The sequence below is a fragment of the Mirounga angustirostris genome, unplaced genomic scaffold (genome assembly GCF_029215605.1).
Source record: "Mirounga angustirostris isolate CCGP_5_RB_7025 unplaced genomic scaffold, mMirAng1.0.hap1 SCAF_3, whole genome shotgun sequence".
NCBI classification, from domain to species: domain Eukaryota; kingdom Metazoa; phylum Chordata; class Mammalia; order Carnivora; family Phocidae; genus Mirounga; species Mirounga angustirostris.
In genome coordinates, this window is record NW_026991711.1 from 69,068,018 (window position 1) to 69,087,019 (window position 19,002).

The window sequence follows — 19,002 nt, forward strand, 5'->3', positions numbered from 1 at the left end:
CTTATAATTGCTAGCATGATCTGTGGATATCAAGACTTGTGCTGGTTAAAATTGTACTCAAAAACTATTTGTTGACCCAAATGCCCATCAAAACGTGACCACATAAACACACTGCAGTCTATACATTAAATGGAATTCTACTCAGCAATGAAGATGAACAAATTACTGATAAACAATAAAAAAATGGATGCATCTCAAATACATTACGTTGAGTGAAGAAAACTAGACACAAAAGAGTACATTTTGTATGGCTTCCATTTATATGAAGTTCTAGAAAATGGAAATCTATACACAGATCAATAGTTGCCTGAGGCCAGGGGTGGTCGTATATGGTCCACCTTCACAGGGCACAAGAGAACTCATCAGAATGACAGAAATGTTCTGCATCTGGATTGTGGTTGTGCGGACACATGTGCATGAATTTGCCAAAATTCATCAAACTGTAGATTTAAAATCTCTGCAGTTTAATGTATGTAAACTCTACTGTAATGCTGATTTAAAATAAAACTCTTCATTGGATGAATGAGAAGAAGAATCCTCAATCTGTCTGAATGGCACTTTATTTTCCTGGAGACCAAATGGAGGAGGGGAGGCCACTGTGATGGTAATGATTTCACTTTAGGAATGGGAGCCACTGCCTGGTTTCCATACTCTCTTGCTACAGCTAGTCTATCCTGAGCATGAGTGTGGCATTGTTTGCCTTTGAGGAGCTCATAATATGTTATTCTGTCCACTGGGAATCCCAGGAAATCTTGGGTAAGTGGGTATGGATGAAGCCACAGAGCTGATATTTACGAGGTGAGACACACTGATCCCAGGGTCACTGGGCAAGTTTGGATTTATTTAGAACACCTTGACTGACCAATGTGGTACGTGTGCAGCACTGTTCAGATGGGAAGGAGTGCATGCTACACACTTTCTCAGGGTGTTACTGACAGGTCAGAAGCTCACATTGGTGAGTAGAGACCATTTCACTCAGCGCTGCAGACAAGTCTCCTCTCGGATGGAATCTGGTCACCCAGTGCCATCATCTGAACCCCAGCAGCTAGAGCAAACCCCAAGTGAACCCCCAGAATGCCGCCATTCTGGAATTAGAATTTGACACACGGAGATAAGCATTTTCATTTCTGTTGAAGTTCTACTGTCTGTAAGTATCTTAAAGTTTTATTTTCTACATGAGCTATTTCTACAGGATGCTTCAGGCAGGATCTTCTTCATGATTATCATTATATAAAATTCATTGCATACCCCAATTTGTGCAGCCAAACAAAACTTCTTAGTCAAAATTTAAATGATCCAATTACTTGAGATCACTTGATAAAATAAAAGGCAAACTCTGGGGATAAAGAATAGAAAAATAGGTAGATCAAAATCTACTTACCTACTCTGTCTTTTAAAGTGCTATTAAAAGGCAATGTTCTGGAACTAGATAGAGGTGAAAGCTCTACAACCTGTGAATACTCATTGAATTGCTCTCTTTGAAAGGGTGAATTTTATGGTATGTGAATATATCTCAGTAAAAAGCAATACATCCATTTTAGGTCAATCAAAAATATTTAAAGATGATGGCACTTGACTTCCTTTTTGTGGTCTTTGATTCCTGGGCTCAGCGACTGAATCATCTTGGAAAAGCCTACTAGAATATTCCAGCCCCACTTAATGTGATTACAACTTATGAATTGAGTAGAAATCCCCAAAGGCATCAGGAAATACCATCAAATGGAATACTGTATTTTACAAAATCGTTTAAGCCAGAGAGTACAAGATCTATAAGTCAGCAACAATCAAAAATATCTAATAAAACGTGTCTTATTATTCTTAATATGACCCGTGGAAATCCAGACTTCTGCTGGTTAAAATGACTAAAATGCTACAGTAAACCCCGCTGCTGCCTAAAACTGTATTAATCACACTTTCAGGAATGTCAAAATGCAAAATGCTATGTGGAAACATAGAGATATTATATCATAGTGAATGTCTAGATGGGCCTCTAGTGCTCATTACTACGTTGTATCATTGAACTTATTTTTATTGGCCTTTCCTGTTACTTTAAAATATGATGCTATATTTTCAAATATTCTTTTGTGCTAAAATGAAATCTCCATAAATAGTAAAAAGAAGCATATAATCTGAAAGAACCAGACTGAAAATAACTTGAGGAACGACCTTCCCCTGGTTTCGTATTCTCAAGAAGAAGAAACCTTAATAATTTTCTCATAAAGTCACTGGACATAAAAATTAAGGCCCTACCCATGGATGAACTGAATTGAATACTGTGAAGTTCAAGGAAAAAGCCCTTAGGTGTTTTTTTTTTATTACTTCATAATAATTGCATATAGTTTATTTGCTGTAAGTTTCAATTGAAATTTTACTATCATGGTGCATTAAATTTCATTTTACTGCTGAGAAATCCTACTTAACAACCACAAAAGAAATCCTTTTGGTCTCTATGGTCCCAAGAATACTCATAATAAGGAAAACACAATTTAATTTGAACAGTGTACAGAAAAACAGGAGTTTGTGAGCTCATCTGAAAGATCAGTTCATTCAGCAGCTAAATGAAACCTTTCAAATATTATCCCTGAGCTTTAACTCCTAATACTATTTTGTTTCTGTTTAGGGTGAGTTTCCAGATTTCTGGTGGATGCCTTTATGGATTAAGTAAGGGGTGCCAGGCTGAGTGCTTTGCTAAGAAATTGTTATTTTTAAAGTTATTTATTTATAATTGGGACAATGAGCTAGTACTTTGTCAAGTGTAATGTTAAGTATTTCTCACCTGACCAGAATGGTTTCTTAGTCTCTTTTCAGGACAACATTAATTTGATTCTATCACTACACTCAGTAGGGAACTCAATCTAGAAATTATTTTCATTCTCTTTCAATTTCCCTTATTAGATTTACTGAAGCAAGAGAGGCCTCTGTTTAAAGAGGAGTGTGGCTAAAAACACTAGCTGCTTGTCCTTCTGGGAAGCCGACTCAAATCCACAGGGAGGATTTGATGCAGAGAGGCATTAAAGCTGATGTTCTGCTATTTACACATCCTTAGTCATCCGCCATGTAACATTTGGTTAGGATAGGAAGACAGGCATATACACCAGTGCAGAAAACCCGCCAACTTGCAAATTTGGGCATGGTGAAATATCATGAAATATCACATGGTTGAGGTTAGTGACTAGCTATCAGGCTACAAGCATGACTAATGTAACGATCCAATATATAAAGATCCAAAGTTAATTAGAGGCAGTAATTCTATCCTTTAATTAGTACAGCATGATTTCCTAATTCACAAATCCCTTAAACATTAAAAAGTTTCCTGACGGAAAGATCTGATATTTTCTGATATTGAGCAGTCTGTAGATAACTCCAATTATCTAAAGAGGTGAAATACAGGATTATAGCTGACGGTTCAATCTCTGTATGTGCTAGAGGTGAAAACACAAGCTCTTTTGTAACTACAAATAGATTGTATCCTAACCTTGGTCTGTTAACTCATCAGATACAGTCCAAAACAGAAGAGGAAGCTAGGGTGAGTGTGCATTTCACTTGCCAAACGCCTCGGTTACTTAGAGCCACAGTCGAGTTCATTAAAACTGCTAGAACAAACAACTCATCATATCTAGTTTGTCGGTGGCAGGCTACCAGTGTTATTGTTACAATGCAACATCCTGCCTACCTTCAGAGTTAACGGGAGCGCTGTCCTGACGCCAACGCCGGGACCTCAGCACCAGGAGGAGCTGAAAGCCTGAGACGCCGGGCCGAGGAACAAAGGTGTGTCAACAGACGTTGCTGCTGGAACCTAGAACACCATTAGCGTGCAGTGATGCTGTCATTAGCTAATTGCCTGGCCTTTCAACGTTGGTGCCAGCTGCCCATGACTGGTATTCACACAGGTTTGGTCTTAAGGCATGACATATTTCATTCCAGATTCATGGTGTGTGGTGCAACAGAGCCCGGCATCCTTTATTCTTCAAAGACTTGCACAACAAGAAAATATTTTGTGCTCCTTCTAGTTTACTTTCAGACTTACATTACAACAGAAATTGCATTGTTTGTTTTAGGTTAGCAAACCTGCTAGAGCATGTTATGTTATGAAGTCTCCATTCCAACACAACACAGTTAGCATCACTATGAGTAAGTGTCTACCACCCTACATCTGTGCTCCAAGCTCAACCCAGCGATAACATCTGGAGGATCTTGCCTATGTCTTGCCCGTTAACTATTTTGTGAGCAGGGGCTATCGGGGCTCAAGCAATCCCAATGATAAACTCTCCCATTTTCATATCACTGTTCATCAGAAAAGGGTTTTTAAATATCAGAACATTAGAGGAAGGCAAGCACCGCCCTCTTGCTCAGTCACAGGCTCTGCTAGAGGACAAGATGAAAGTTAGGTGTGTTTTCTTCTTTTGAAGTTGTAGGCAGATCTTTTCCTTTTCCAGGTTTCAATCAAAGTAGAGAAAAAATTACTTGCTTTCTGAGTAAGTCTTATGCAAATTAGAATTTCTTGTTTTTCTTGTTGACATTCTATGCCGATAGACTATAGATCTAGATGAAACCCCTGGTCCAATACCCGATTTAATTTCTCCTGCAGTTCCTTGTAAGGATACTAGAAGCTTAAACCAGCATGGATTCGCCAAGATGTGACTTAATACATCCAGAGATGTGGAGAATTGATGCTTGTATTTATTATATTACATTAGAACTAAATCTGTGCCTGGTTGTCAACATCTCATTGGGAAGAAAACAATGATGGGTCATACCTAAATGCTCTGTTAGAAGCACAGGCTAGTAAAATCAAGTTTCTTGTTTGCTGGCTAAATTAGAGGAAGGAGGGCAGACAGAAGAGGCTGCCTCAGGAGTGTGGTTGAAAATTCTTGGAAATTTTAACTTCCACTTGTAATATAAATAAGTCCTGGGGATATAATGTACAGTATGGCAACTCTAGTGACAACTCTGTATTGTATATTTGAAAGTTGACAAGAATGTACATCTTAGAAGTTCTCATCATAAGAAAAAAATAGTTGTAACTGTGTGGTAATGGATGCTACTACATTTATTGTGGTAATTATTTTACAATATGTACATATTTCAAATCATGTTATACACCTAAAACTAATACTAATCCGCCTAAAATGAATTCATCTAAAACTAACATAATGTTGGTGGTAATGCAAGTTGGTACAGCCACTTTGGAAAACAGTGTGGAGGTTCCTCAAAAATTTAAAAATAGAGCTACCCTATGACCCAGCAATTGCACTACTGGGTATTTACCCCAAAGACACAGATGTAGTGAAAAGAAGGGCCATATGCACCCCAATGTTCATAGCAGCAATGTCTGCAATAGCCAAACTGTGGAAAGAGCCGAGATGCCCTTCAACAGATGAATGGATAAAGAAGATGTGGTCCATATATACAATGGAATATTACTCAGCCATCAGAAAAGATGAATACCCAACTTTTACATCAACATGGATGGGACTGGAGGAGATTATGCTAAGTGAAATAAGTCAAGCAGAGAAAGTCAATTATCATACGGTTTCACTTATTTGTGGAACATAAGGAATAACATGGAGGACATTAGGAGAAGGAAGGGAAAAATGGGCGGGAGGAATTGGAGGGAGAGATGAACCATGAGAGACTATGGACCTGAGAAACAAACAGGGTTTTAGAGGGGAGGGGGGAGGGGGGATTGGTTAGCCGGTGATGGGTATTAAGGAGGGCACGTACTGCATGGAGCACTGGGTGTTATATGAAAACAATGGATCGTGGATCACTACATCAAAAACTAATGATGTATTGTATGGTGACTAACATAATAAAATTTAAAAAATAAGTAAATAAAAATAAAACTAACATAATGTTACATTGTATCATATATATATGTCAATTATATCTCAATAAAATGGGGAGAAAAAGAAAATCAGTTTGAACTGATGACTCACTTTAAGAAAATTAAGTATTTCTCCCTCTGAGCTTGTCAATAAATGTAAACACATGTATGAGAAAAAGAAAATTCTTGAAATTTTCTGACCTTGCTTTATTTAGTTGAATAATACAGCCTTTCACATTTTGGGCCACTGGCTTCCCAGTGTGGCCCAGCATGAAGATGTTCCTACTTGTTTCTGAGACCCCTACCCTCAAGAACCCAGGACATTTCTTCTTAGAAAGCTTTTGAAAACCATTCTGTGTGGACTCACTTTCTAGGTTTTCAGTTTATACATGGGTAAGCCTCAAGTATTTTGCTGGAGATACAGTGAGACTGTGGGGGTGCTGTCTTCTTTTGTATACTTTTATTTGCTTGCTTCTGTCACCTCCCAGAGCACAAGTCCTTACAGGATCCAGACCAGGTCTGCTTAAACCAGCTTTGGCTTTGTCTCCCTCATAGCCACGGCAGAGTTCAGAACAACCATTTGACAGTAACAGTGAATGGCCAACGGCAGGCATCCAACTGTCCTCTCAAGCTTCCATTCCTTTTGAACAAACACAAAGAGAGCAAGCACCAGGCTGACTTCCAAAGAAATATACCAGATTTGGTTAGTTGATCCCAATTATTGAGTGATGACGACAACAATGATGATGACTGAGCACTTAGTAGGTGCTAAGGATTACAGCAGGAGCTCCACACATTACCTCTAACCCTCTCAACTGCTGTGTGTGCTAGGTTCTGCTACTCCAATTTTGCAAACGACAAAAAAGGGAGATTGACTGCTTGACTCAAGGCCACATGACACTAAAGAGGTTGAATCAGGATTCAAATTCAGATCAGACTGAATAAAAAGTTGTTTTGTCTTTACCTTTATCCGTTCTTGTCCATTAAATCTACAAAGTCAAGATTATGGGTGCTCTTGATTTTGAAAAGCTGAAGAGTCTTGTTTTTGGAAAAGTTTATTGAGCAGGTAATTGCCGTGACTAAGGGTGACAGATGCCATATAAATGGAGAGACTCAGAGATAATGTGAACGTACATTCTGAGACTGTCCAACCGCTTAGAGTCAACCTGACTCTCCTCTTCACATATTGCTAAGGTGAAGAAGGGAGCAGGTGACCATATCAATGAATAATGAGGTATCTTTAGATGCCCCGAGGCAGAAGGCTGAGAATCAGTATCTCTTGTACTCAGCAGATATGAGGCATCATCTGCTGAGGAGTACAAAGGACAAAACAAAATCCATTATTATCAGTTTAGAGGTTGGCAAGATGACTCTCAGAAGCACAGTTTCCTACAAAGACATTCCTTTTAAGCTACTAAATTGTTTCATCTATTCATCCATCTATCCATTCACTCATTTATCATATAGTCATTTATTCATTTATTCAAAAACTCTTTACTGTCTATTGTATACAAAGCAGAGTCCTAGACATGGGGACATGGGCTGTGTGTGTGTGTGTGTGTGTGTGTGCTAAAGATGAATCAGACAGTTATTGCCTCTAAAGAACTTACTGTCTAGTATAGTGTTTCTTCAACTTTAAAAAATCTGTATCTCCCACCCACCTGCCATGAAAATATATATATTTTACACTATGGTCTGATATACATACATGTGACTCAAAGTTTTGTAAAGCGTTATTTACCCTTAAAACCTATAATGTACTTTGATATTTTCTTTCTTTTTAAAAAATTTTTATTAAGATTTTTATTTATTTTTATTTGACAGAGAGAGCACAAGTAGGGGGAGCAGCAGAGGGAGAGGGAAAAGCAGGCTCCCCACTGAGCACGGAGCCTGATGCTGGGCTCGATCCAGGACCCTGGGATCATGACCTGAGCCGAAAGCAGATGCTTAACCGACTGAGCCACCCAGGCAGCCCTACTCTGATATTTTCTATTCTAGTCTATTCTAATACTCTAGTTCAATAAACATGGTACAGTTTGCTTGAGAGAATGATACAGTGCTTCAGATAGAGATTTAGAGGTGTGTATATTCACATCTACATAGCTGTATGTAGTCAGCAGGGAAGAAATCAAGTAAACTTTTTCAGATGATGAGGTACTTGAGCGGGACCTTGGAACATAGGCTAAAAGACAGGCAGGAGGAAGAGGTAAGAGGCCATCCAGGAAGGAGGCAGCATGCAGAAATGCACAGTGGCAGGCAGGCATGGACTTGAAACATGGGTTGGTAAAGGTGCAGGGTCAGGAAGTAAGACAGACTATAGCCAACTCAAGGAGTGCAAGGGTGTGAAATAAAGGTTTTGAACAAGGAAATGAAAGGGACAGGGTTGGATTTAGGGAAGATTCATCAGACAGGATCAGAAGAGGAATTGGTGACAATTCCCTCACTCTTCCTTTCATGCACTTCGAAGCCACTCCGCCTTGCCATGGAACTTCTGCTTGCAATGAGCCTCACTGTGCAAAGGCCCACCCTGGCCTTATCTGCACGAGAAGCAAACCAAGAATTCTGCAGAAGATTGGCAGGAAAAGGGACTAAGGAAACTAAAATCTCACATGCTATAAACACTTGGAAATATTGAATGAAATGTAAGATTTTTTTTTTTTAAATGCAGAAATAAGTTCACCAGAAAGTAAAAGGGAAATGAAAAGCAAGAAGACATGAGGTGACAAAGTGGCTGCACAGGGAGAGGACTATTGGTCTCATTACCCTGGAGGCCTTTTTTGTTGCCCACTTGGGGACAGGAAACAAAGCTGTGGGCCTTGAGAGGTGGGACACTGGAAATAAGACACTTACAGAAAGTCTGGTGCTAAAAATGAAACAATACATAGAGAAAAATCTATCCATTGGCACAGGAAGATAAAAAGATATTCCAATAGTCCTTGCCTGGGTTTGGGTAAAAATAGCAACAACATCTTCCCCGAAAATTTGAAATTAGAGTCCCAGGTCTTACATGAATTTGGGGTTTACCTGTATCACTTTTAGGTGCATAAACTCCCAAGCCAACATAATATTTGGCCCCAGATAGTGATAACTCTGGAGGTAATCTAAAAGAAGACACAAAAAATGTAGTTTAAGGTGATCAAAGACATAAAATAGAAATCATAAACTTAAGGAACAAAATACACCTAACTAGATTTTATTTTTTAATTTATTTTTTAAAGATTTTATTTATTTATTTGAGAGAGAGAGTGAGAGAGAGCACGAACAGAGGGAGAGGGAGAAGCAGACTCCCCACTGAGGGAGATATGGGGGTGAGCCAGGGGGTGAGAGAGAGCCAGATATGGGGGTGAATCCTGGGATGGTGGGATCATGACCTGAGCAGAAGGCAGATGCTTAACCAACTGAGCCACCCAGGCACCCCCTAACTAGATTTTAAAAGAGAACCAACAGCACTTCCAAAAATGAAAAATAGAGTCACCAAAATTATAATTCTTAACGGGCAAGTTAAACATCCGATTAGACACAGCCCAAGAGAGTGTTAATTGAGGATGGACATGAGAAAATTACTCAGAATGCAGTAGCAAGAGACAAGAGGCAGAAATAATAAAAGAAGGGTAAAAAAGATATGAAATATAGCATAAGGCCCAAAATACATCTAATAGGAATACCAGAAAAAGAGGGAAAGTGGAGGAATGGCAATATTCAAGTAATTAATGGCTAAGAATTTTCCAGAATTGATAGAAGATATAAACCCTCAATTCAAGAAGCATGGGAGTCTCAAACAAGAAAATAAAAATAACTCCACATCCAAATAGAGTGTAGTGAAACTGAAGAACACTATAGACAAAGAGAAAAACCAGAAAAGCAAATAGGGAACAGAATCAATCATCCAGAAATAACAAATCAGCCAAAGACTTTGCAACAGCAATGTTAGTGGGAACATAGTGAATTATATCACCAGAAGTCTAGGGGGAGGAATAAATGTCAAACTAGAATTCTATTCCCAGCTGAACTACCAGGGACTGCTGAGGGAGAAATAAAGACCCCTTAGATAAACAAGACCAAGTGATTTACCACCCACCGACTCTTATTTAAAGAACTACAAAAAACATATTTTTGGAAGAAGAAAATTTAAACAGAGGGAAAGAGTAGGAGGCAAAAGGAATGAGCATCCATTGTATTATTTTCTATACTTTTCTGATTTGAAATAAAAATATAAAAAAAAGCCACAGATGACCCAATTTAGCTTGTTTAAAACCCTTTGCTTGGGAAAGGTAAAATAACGGTAAGACTGGATAAGAGTGAATGCTATCAATTAAGCCCATGAAGCAATAAAAGTAGAATAAAATTGATTAATCCATAAATATCAATAAATATGACCTAAGCATCTTCTGAGCAAAAAGAACAATACTGTTAACCCAGTAAAAGATGTTTACAAAGAAAAAAAACCTAAAATTTAATTTTGGCAGAACATCTTTATTTCCTGTCCTTTTTTTATCATTAAAGTTAGCTATTTGGATATTAGAAATTCACAAATACAACTTTAATTTACTATTTTGTGTAACTGTCTAATTGATGTGGAATTTTGAAGAATTTAGTCTTTTTTTTTTAAAGATTTTATTTATTTATTTGACAGAGACAGACACAGCGAGAGGGAACAAAAGCCGGGGGAGTGGGAGAGGGAGAAGCAGGCTTCCCGCAGAGCAGGGAGCCCGATGTGGGGCTCGATCCCAGGACCCTGGGATCATGACCTGAGCAGAAGGCAGACACTCAACGACTGAGCCACCCAGGCACCCCAAGAATTTGGTCTTTTAAAAGTAAACTGAAAAGTACAGATTCCAGAGGATTGCCACAGGTAATAAATCTATACTTCCAACTTATTGAAAATTATCCTTACTACTCCCATACACGTTTTAATTACATCAAAGATAATAGAATACAATTTTGTGATTTAATACAAACCTACATAAACTCAGGCTTTTAAAGGATTCGGTGTCTTTCACATAGACCTAACTCAGCAATAAAAATAGTAGGGGACATTTATTGGAATTCACTTTAACCATATTATACATACATCAAACACCTCTTGGGATACCTGGGTGGCTCAGATGGTTAAGCGTCTGCCTTCAGCTCAGGTCACGATCCCAAGGTCCTGGGATCGAGTCCCGCCTAGCAGGGAGCCTGCTTCTCCCTCTGTCACTGCCTCTCTCTATCTCTCTCTCTGACTCTCATGAATAAATAATTAAAACAAACAAACAAACAAACAAAATAACACCTCTTGCTATGGCTACAGTACAAAATGTCAAATGCACATTAACATTTTTTGAATCCAGTAGCAAGCCACAGAATCTACTCACACTTATTGTCTCGTAAGTAAGCAAATACAAGGACAAAAATTACTAAGCATTTTCCAGCAGACCAAAAATGGAAATGGCATGAAGCTTGCATTTCTGCCAAAAAATACAAGGGGAATAAATAGTCCCTTTTTATAAAAAGCAACAATACTAAAAATTGATTGATACATTTCTTGAGCTAAAAACATAATGTTCATCTACTTGGCCCTCAGCATCTAGTGGACTCTCATCCTTGGCGCACCATGAAGATTTGCTGATGAACAGGACTTACACTGTTTCTTTTTTCTTGTTTGGGGGCATTTAAGTTGTCTCACTGAAAGGAACAAAAATGCTTACCTCTAATTAAAAGAATGCTGTGGCACATATTAGTTGTTCAGACATAATGTTTACTCCAGGAAGAAAATGCTACACATATAAATTCCAAGCTAGTAATGATGAGAAAGTTAAACCCAAACTATTTTACTTCGTAAATTCTCAAATAATGACATATAAACTATTATTTTGGAAAGACGGATGGCTCAGAAGGTGTCAGGGCCTAGCCTTTTTAGCATCTCTTCCAACTTTTGTAGAACTTCCCTATTCCTTAGGGCAAATCACCATGGCAATTTCAGAGAACCCTGATCTGCCACTGTTAAGAAGTGAAAGAACTCTTCTTTGGGGCTTCCCACTCTCTGCTCCTTAAACTCCCCCATGACCTCTGGAGCAAGGTGGCTTCACCCTCCACCAGGGGAGACAGGCTGCACAGCCTCAGCATCTCTTGAGGTGTTTGGAGGGTTCCAAGAATCAGCACAATTTGGGGCAATGAGAACTTGGGTACTGGATTTTTGGTCGATTCAAGTTATAGGACAGCCCTGTGTTGGTTTGTTTTAAGACATTAAAGAAGGTATCTGCAGATGAGGATGACCATGTAAAGACCGGCAACAGAATGTAGAGAGTTCAGAGGTGGGCTCTGAAGGCATCCACCTGAGTTCAAGTCAACACTGTGAGACCTTGGGCAATTACTTTGCCCTCTGTGTGCCAACATTTCCCATCTATAAATGGGGATATAAATACTACCTACCTAAGGTCACTGTGAAGATTAAAGGACACAATAAATTAAGCCCAGTGCCTGGCACATAGTAATTACTCCAGGAATACTAGCTATTATTATTAGCAGTAAGAGTAGCAGAAAAATTAAAAAAAAAAAAAAAAAGAGTGGATAGGGAAAAGGTACTGTACTAAGGTTTAATTTAAAGGATTAAAACTATAAAACCAAGAAGTGTTCTATAAAATAGGAAGCTAGAATTCATAAAGATAACCTCCATTGGTTTAATAAAAGCGTTATTTATTTATTTGTCAGAGAGAGAGAGAAAGAGAGCATAAGCAGGGGGAATGGGACAGGGAGAAGCAGGCTTCCCGCTGAGCAGGGAGCCTGATGTGGGGCTTGATCCCAGGACCCTGGGGTCATGACCTGAACAGAAGGCAGACGCTTAACTGACTGAGCCATCCAGGCATCCCTCTAAATAAAAACTTTAAAATGCAAAACTTGTAACTTTCAGGCAACCACATATTTAACAAATATTCTTGAATTTTGATTCCCAAACCTTAAATTGTGATTCTTACAAAGGTCATTTTTCCTTTTTTTTTTTTTTTTTTTAAGAGAGGAAGAGTGGGGGCAGTTAGGGGCAGAGGGAGAGGAAGAGAGAGAATCTCAAGCAAACTCCATGCTGAGCACAGAGCCCAATGTGGGGCTTGATCTCACGACCCTGAGATCATGACCTGAGCCAAAACCAAGAGTCCGACGCTTAACCAGCTGAGCCACCTGGGCGCCCCACAAAGGTTATTTTTAAGAGATGATGTTGAGCATCATCCATTACGTATTTTTTTAAAGACTTACATTGTGGGTTCAATAATATTATATTCAATTATTTTAAGCCCTGATGCGATAAAGCCAACCTCACATCATCCTCTCATGCCCCAGTATCTTCTCAAGAGGTACAAAGCTGAGCTCAGAGAAAAAGCTGTGTCATTCTGAATTCCTTTCTTTTCTCTTATTGTGTGTGTCCCGCGAAGGTCAGAAAACAAGTAATCTGAATCTACCAATTGGACTTTTCTTCCTTCCTGACTGTCCTTTTGAGATTCAGGACTCTGTCTGTAGAGCCCTTGTTAGAGCAATTCACATCAGGCTGAAACACATGCCTTATTTTGTAGCAGAATCATCTGCAAAGAAAGATACTGACGTCCAAGGACATTATCTGTCTAATAAGAGACCTAAAGGTAAGTGAGCCGAGAATTTCCTGTCCTCCAAGTTTCAGAAAACAAAGAGGTGTTTCTGAATGACTCACCAAATAACTTCCTCAGACAATAGATCACTGAGACCATGTGTTCTCAAACTGGGAGTCCAGGCAGCCACTTGAAGAATGATTTTTTTTTTTCTCATTTACTTTAAAAACAGACAAAGGATTTTCACTAAAGTATATATACATAGCAGAAACCCTGGACACAAGTTTTCTAGGATTCATACTTATGCTTATTAGTCTTAAATGTAGTAGTGAAGCATGCTACTTAAGTGTATTTGCCAAGGATTGTTTTGAAGTCCTTGACTCATTTTTTTTTCTTAAATCAGGAAACTTAATTATAACCTTTTAAAAAATTACCTATGGTATCAAGAACACTTTGGGAAATCCATCTTTTCTTGGAGCTGTAAAATCTACAATATTTAGTGTAAAGATGAATTTGAAAGGGTGTCGTGGCACGTACTCACCAGAGGTTCTGCCATAATGATACGAATCTTACGCTCAGCCTGAGTGGTGAAGTTGACAAATAAACTCTTGAGAACATATTCTCCTGGTTTGCTGTCTGGGTCCACATTGATGGGTAACATGGTTGGCGGCCCCTTCTCTCTTTGTGTGCCAGAAACAGGTGGAACTGGAGGCTTGATATAACCGTTGCCAACTGGAGAAGCTGAAAAATAGGACAGATGTTCTTATTGGCTGAAAATAACATCATAAATATCCGGACTGGCTGTTTTAAAACATAAACATAAGGATACGAATCGTATCAAGAATGCTGCACTTCATGTCCTAACTTGGCCTTATTCTTTAGGAATACTGTCAGAATTTAATTATTTTGATTACATTAAGTTTGCATTATGCCATGTTGGATAATCTCGAAGTACTTCTGGTTACCACATTGCTTTAGGTAAATTACCTTAGTAGCATGCAATACAGCTGAGAAATCCTACAGCATTTAAGGCGTTTTTTGCTTCTTTTTTATGTCCCAGGGAAATGGACTAAGCAAATGTATGTGGGGAAAAAAAAGTGATTTCTTGTTCTAGTTTTCCTAATGGCCAGGACCTCTCTGTGCTTTATTCTAATAATGGAAAAGGCTCTGGGGGTGGCGGCTTCCAGACTTTTCCATGAGCCCAGAAGTTTCAGAAACCCAGTTGGCTCTTGCCCCTGACAGAGATGTTCCTCTTGAAGGATAAAAGGCTCAGGCAGTGCCCCATCTACGCCATTCAAGGTGTAGGTTTAACTCTTTTACTCGTGCCACGCTTCAGTTCAAGTTAGGATGCTTCTTCTCACCCGTCATGAAATGTGCAGATTCCCTATTTGGATTAGATCTGGCATGGAGGCAGTTGTCAGAGTCCCCAGTAAGTGGTCTCCGTTCAGAGTGCAACAGAATCAATTATTTTAATTTGAGAGAGAAAACAAATTTTATTCATAAATGAAAATTTCACGTCTCTCCACTTTGTACTATACTTTGGCATGTCAAACTCTAACACACACCACCTCCTTTACCTAGGTACTTGTGGGATGGTCAGGTATGACAGGTTTCTTTCTTCAGTGAAAGAAATGGTAAAAGTTAAACGTGGTTAGGACAGAGGCATCAGAAGTGCTAAGGACAGGATGACGATAAAGTAGACTTTTTTTTTTTAAGGAAGACCATCTAGTTCTGGATGACTGGATACACAGATTAAGGAAGAGAGTGAAGAAAAAAGTGAATTTCTAGTTTGGATACTGGTTTGGATATCAAGAGGATGGTGGTGTATCTTTGATAATAAAAGAGAAAAAAGTCCTAGATCCAGGAAAGCCGAATACTTTTCTCAAAATGACAAATAAATTCAAGGCTTCTCCTCCCTTCTTTCTATCCCAAGCAAAATTCTGAGGAAGCCAAGCAAAAATTGTATTTATTTTATTGAATGATAAACCTGTCCTCATGTTAGGGTATAGGTTTCTCCCTCCTCTTTCCTCCTCTTTCCCTATGCCCCTTCCTCTCTATTCCATTTAACCTGCCATACAGGTGAGGGGTACCTTACATCTGGAGGGTCTTCCCATAACTCAACTACCACTAAACTTTATGGCCTCTCAAGTTATAAAAATAAAATATGTCTTAGGTATAGTATTCCATTTCTTCTCCATTCTTATGAGCTCCATCTTAGTCTAGGCCCTTGGAGATTTAGATTATAGCAACCCCTTTGCCGACTTTCTTTCACTCATTTTACTTTCTTCCCCATGGCTTTAATATAACATTTTTCTGCTCAAGATTTTCAGTGGCTCTTAATTATCATCCAGCCTCAAACACATGGCCTGCTTTTGACAGCCTTCTGTAGATTGCCTGAACCCAGCACCTGAGTCATACTGATGGCCTCGTGAGCACACTGTTCTCCCTTGTGCCTCCTTTCCACTCTTTTCTGCTCATCTAATTCTCTTGTCCTTTCAGAACCATGTCTACATCCATGTCCACAAAACCTACCTTCACCAGGCCACCCTTCACTGATAAGTATGTATTAAAAGATTTAAACATTTAACTCACACTCTTTGGCATTGCACATCCTACATTACCTAAGACAGACTCTGAAGACAGTGGACAAGTGAAGTGATTATCAGTTGGTCCCATAGTTTATCCCAGGTGTGGACCTATAACTGAACCATATATTCTGCTACATGTATACCCCTGAAAGTTTGCCAACAAGACTGTCACCTCCTGGTCTAATACAGAGTTCTTCACACAGATAATACTCCATAGATCTCCTTAAATAACTACCTAAAGTGACAGCTTACTTTATTTCTGTACATCTTGAAGTGATTCATAGGGAGGGAGCTCTCGGAGAAGAATCCGGAGTTAGAATCTTTAAAGGAAGAGGGTGCGGTATTTGCAATCGAGAGTCATTAGTTAAACGGCGCTCCAAGCAGCTCCCTAAAAGGCACGACTTATTCTAATTGGACACATTCAAAATCAGGTGATGCCAGTTAAGTGCTGGTCATCCCTCTGCTTTACCTGCTTCTGTCTCAGTGCGGGTGTCTTTTGGAAGTGGGAAGCCTCCCAAGGCTAACTTACAGAGCGACATATGGTCTCCACGAGATATCTTCCTAATGTTATCAAGGGCATTGTGCCATAGGCCTGGAAACTGGAATATAAACCAAGAAAGTCTAGGTGAAGGGCAATCTTTCATTCTCTTTAGTTTTCCTCAGGATTTAATCCATTTCTAGAAGTCAGCACGAATCAGGTTGATGTAATATAAAATTGCAAGATCAGATCCATAATTATAAGACTCTGGGGCCCAAAAGTCATAACCACAGTGAGAGGATTTGTCATAAGGGCGACCTCTGGCAGGCCGCCTGCAACGTTGCATTTTGCACCAGAGAGCCGAAATCCAGATACCCGGAATGTCTCTCAGATGAATGTTCCATTTAAATGGCCAAAGTACCAAGTCATTGCTGTCAGAAAAAAACCCGAGTCCTGTACTTCAAAACCAGACATCCTTGTGAGTACAAAAGTCTGCATAGCCTTAGCGAGCTGGAACTAGCCTAGCCCAGCAGAGCCCCGTGCCAGCACTGAAGGAGATTCAAGGGGAGGGGGCCCATCACTCCTGCTTCAAACCCATCCGCTGGGCAGACAGAGACGCAGTAACTTTCAATGGGGTAAGCGTCCTTGAACAAGATCCGCTCTGTTTTAGTAACTCCTCTTCATCCTACCCTAATTAATTCATAACAAACCCTAGCCTTTTGTCAGAATGATTTTCAAAAGTAAACATAAGACATAGCACCCTTCAGTAACTCAGTTATCTGGTGACAACACAGTTGAGCACCAGGAAGCCCATGTTCTCTGGTAGTCAAAATTGAGTCCCAAAGTCCATACTAGTCAAAACACTAGAACATCACTATAAGAAAGACATCGTTAGACTCTACCTCTGCCCTTGCTTGCTTTTAATCTACACACGATTAAGATCACTACATCAAAAACTAATGTACTGTATGGTGACTAACATAATTAAATTAAATTAAAAAAAATCAATGGTCTAGTTTTTAAGTTCACGAGGTCTGGAAACAGAAAATTACGAGGGAAAGAGACAACATCTCTGGGTACAAACTCCAAGAGCAAAAGAAGGAAAAAAAAATGGTACTACGCTAAAAAGCCTCCCAAACTTAAAAATGAACTTGCGTAAAGTCGATCATGACTATTTTACATTGCATAAAGGGCCACAGAATCAGATACTCCGACAAGGTGTGGGGACAGTGATGTGTCCATCTGGCATGTTGTCACAACTAAGATTCATGACGGAGACCCTAACTCCTAGGGAAAGGCTATGGGACGTTTGATAGTCCTGTACTAGAGAAGGTGGGGAAAAAGAGTGATATAGATTTCCAAAAGATAAGCCTACAAAAATGGTTTGGGTGTACAAAAAATTTAGAATTAAGCTTAAGAATTTTGCTCTGAAGAATTACATCTCTTTCCTCATGGGGTCTGATTTGTAACTGGAACTTAGTTTTGATGGAAACCGACACACTGCCAATTTCAGGAACAGCCACGCTTCAGCCCCTTTCCTGATCTGCCAATGCAGACAGCTCCTGTTTGAATCAATTCTTCCCCACCGACAGTGTTTCCACTGCTTTCTGCCCAGCCGGGCAAGCAAGTCCGCCCACCCTTGGGGGTCCAGGTCAGGATTCCCTCCCCACCTGGGGGGGTCTGGGCCACCCAGCCGCCCCCATGGCGGCACCTCTGGGAATAGGGATCCCTGCTCATGAAAGGGTTCTGACAGGTCACCGTTACCTCATCTTCCCCACCTAAAAATGTATGTTGAAGGAACAATTTCATTTGCTAGATTGAAAACTGCTCTCATTTAAATTTCCTGCAGGGGATACATTTTTTTTTTTTTAAAGATTTTATTTATTTATTTGACAGAGAGAGACACAGCGAGAGAGGGAACACAAGCAGGGGGAGTGGGAGAGGGAGAAGCAGGCTTCCCGCAGAGCAGGGAGCCCAATGTGGGACTTGATCCCAGGACCCTGGGATCATGACCTGAGCTGAAGGCAGTTGCTTAACCAACTAAGCCACCCAGGCGCCCAGGGGATACATTTTTGAGCTTCATCTTCATCTGCTTTTATCCTCTCTCCTTTTCTTCTTCAGTTCATCTTCCCATCTGCACACATCAGCTCAATGTCCCTAGGAAGTCACACAAACTGGGGTTCCTGTGGGTGGGGAGCTGAGGTGGGGGCCCTGAAGAAGAGCATCGCGTTCAGCTATTGACCAGGACCCTACTTATCGAATCTTTTGGAAATCTGCTTTCTTTTTAGATTTTCTCATTTACATTTTAATCTTGAATTTAACATGTTCGAATTTTTCTCCATTGCATTCTTGTATCTTAAATGGGTTTTGTTGATATTATTATTTTATTCCAAATTTTGTTTCTATTTGGTTCTGCTGGATGGCTCCAGGGGCTGCTTTCTCTCTTTCTCTGGGTCTCTATTTCTTACAGTGAACAGGCTCCATTCCTTCATCTGTACGAAGTCTCTTTTCGGCTTTTGTGGCCCATTCATTACTTCTTTTTTAGATCTGTTTCTG

General features: G+C 39.7%; 1 protein-coding gene across 8 annotated transcripts in view; it reads right to left on the reverse strand.

The window, feature by feature from the left end:
* FRY (FRY microtubule binding protein) overlaps window positions 1-19,002 on the reverse strand; it is a 348,688-nt gene that overhangs the window by 202,747 nt on the left and 126,939 nt on the right. For all 8 annotated transcript variants that reach the window (XM_045869273.3, XM_054506292.1, XM_064586228.1 and 5 more), the window contains one exon: window positions 13,922-14,121. In XM_045869273.3, coding sequence (XP_045725229.1) covers window positions 13,922-14,121 — 200 coding nt within the window. The remainder of the gene's footprint in view (window positions 1-13,921; window positions 14,122-19,002) is intronic.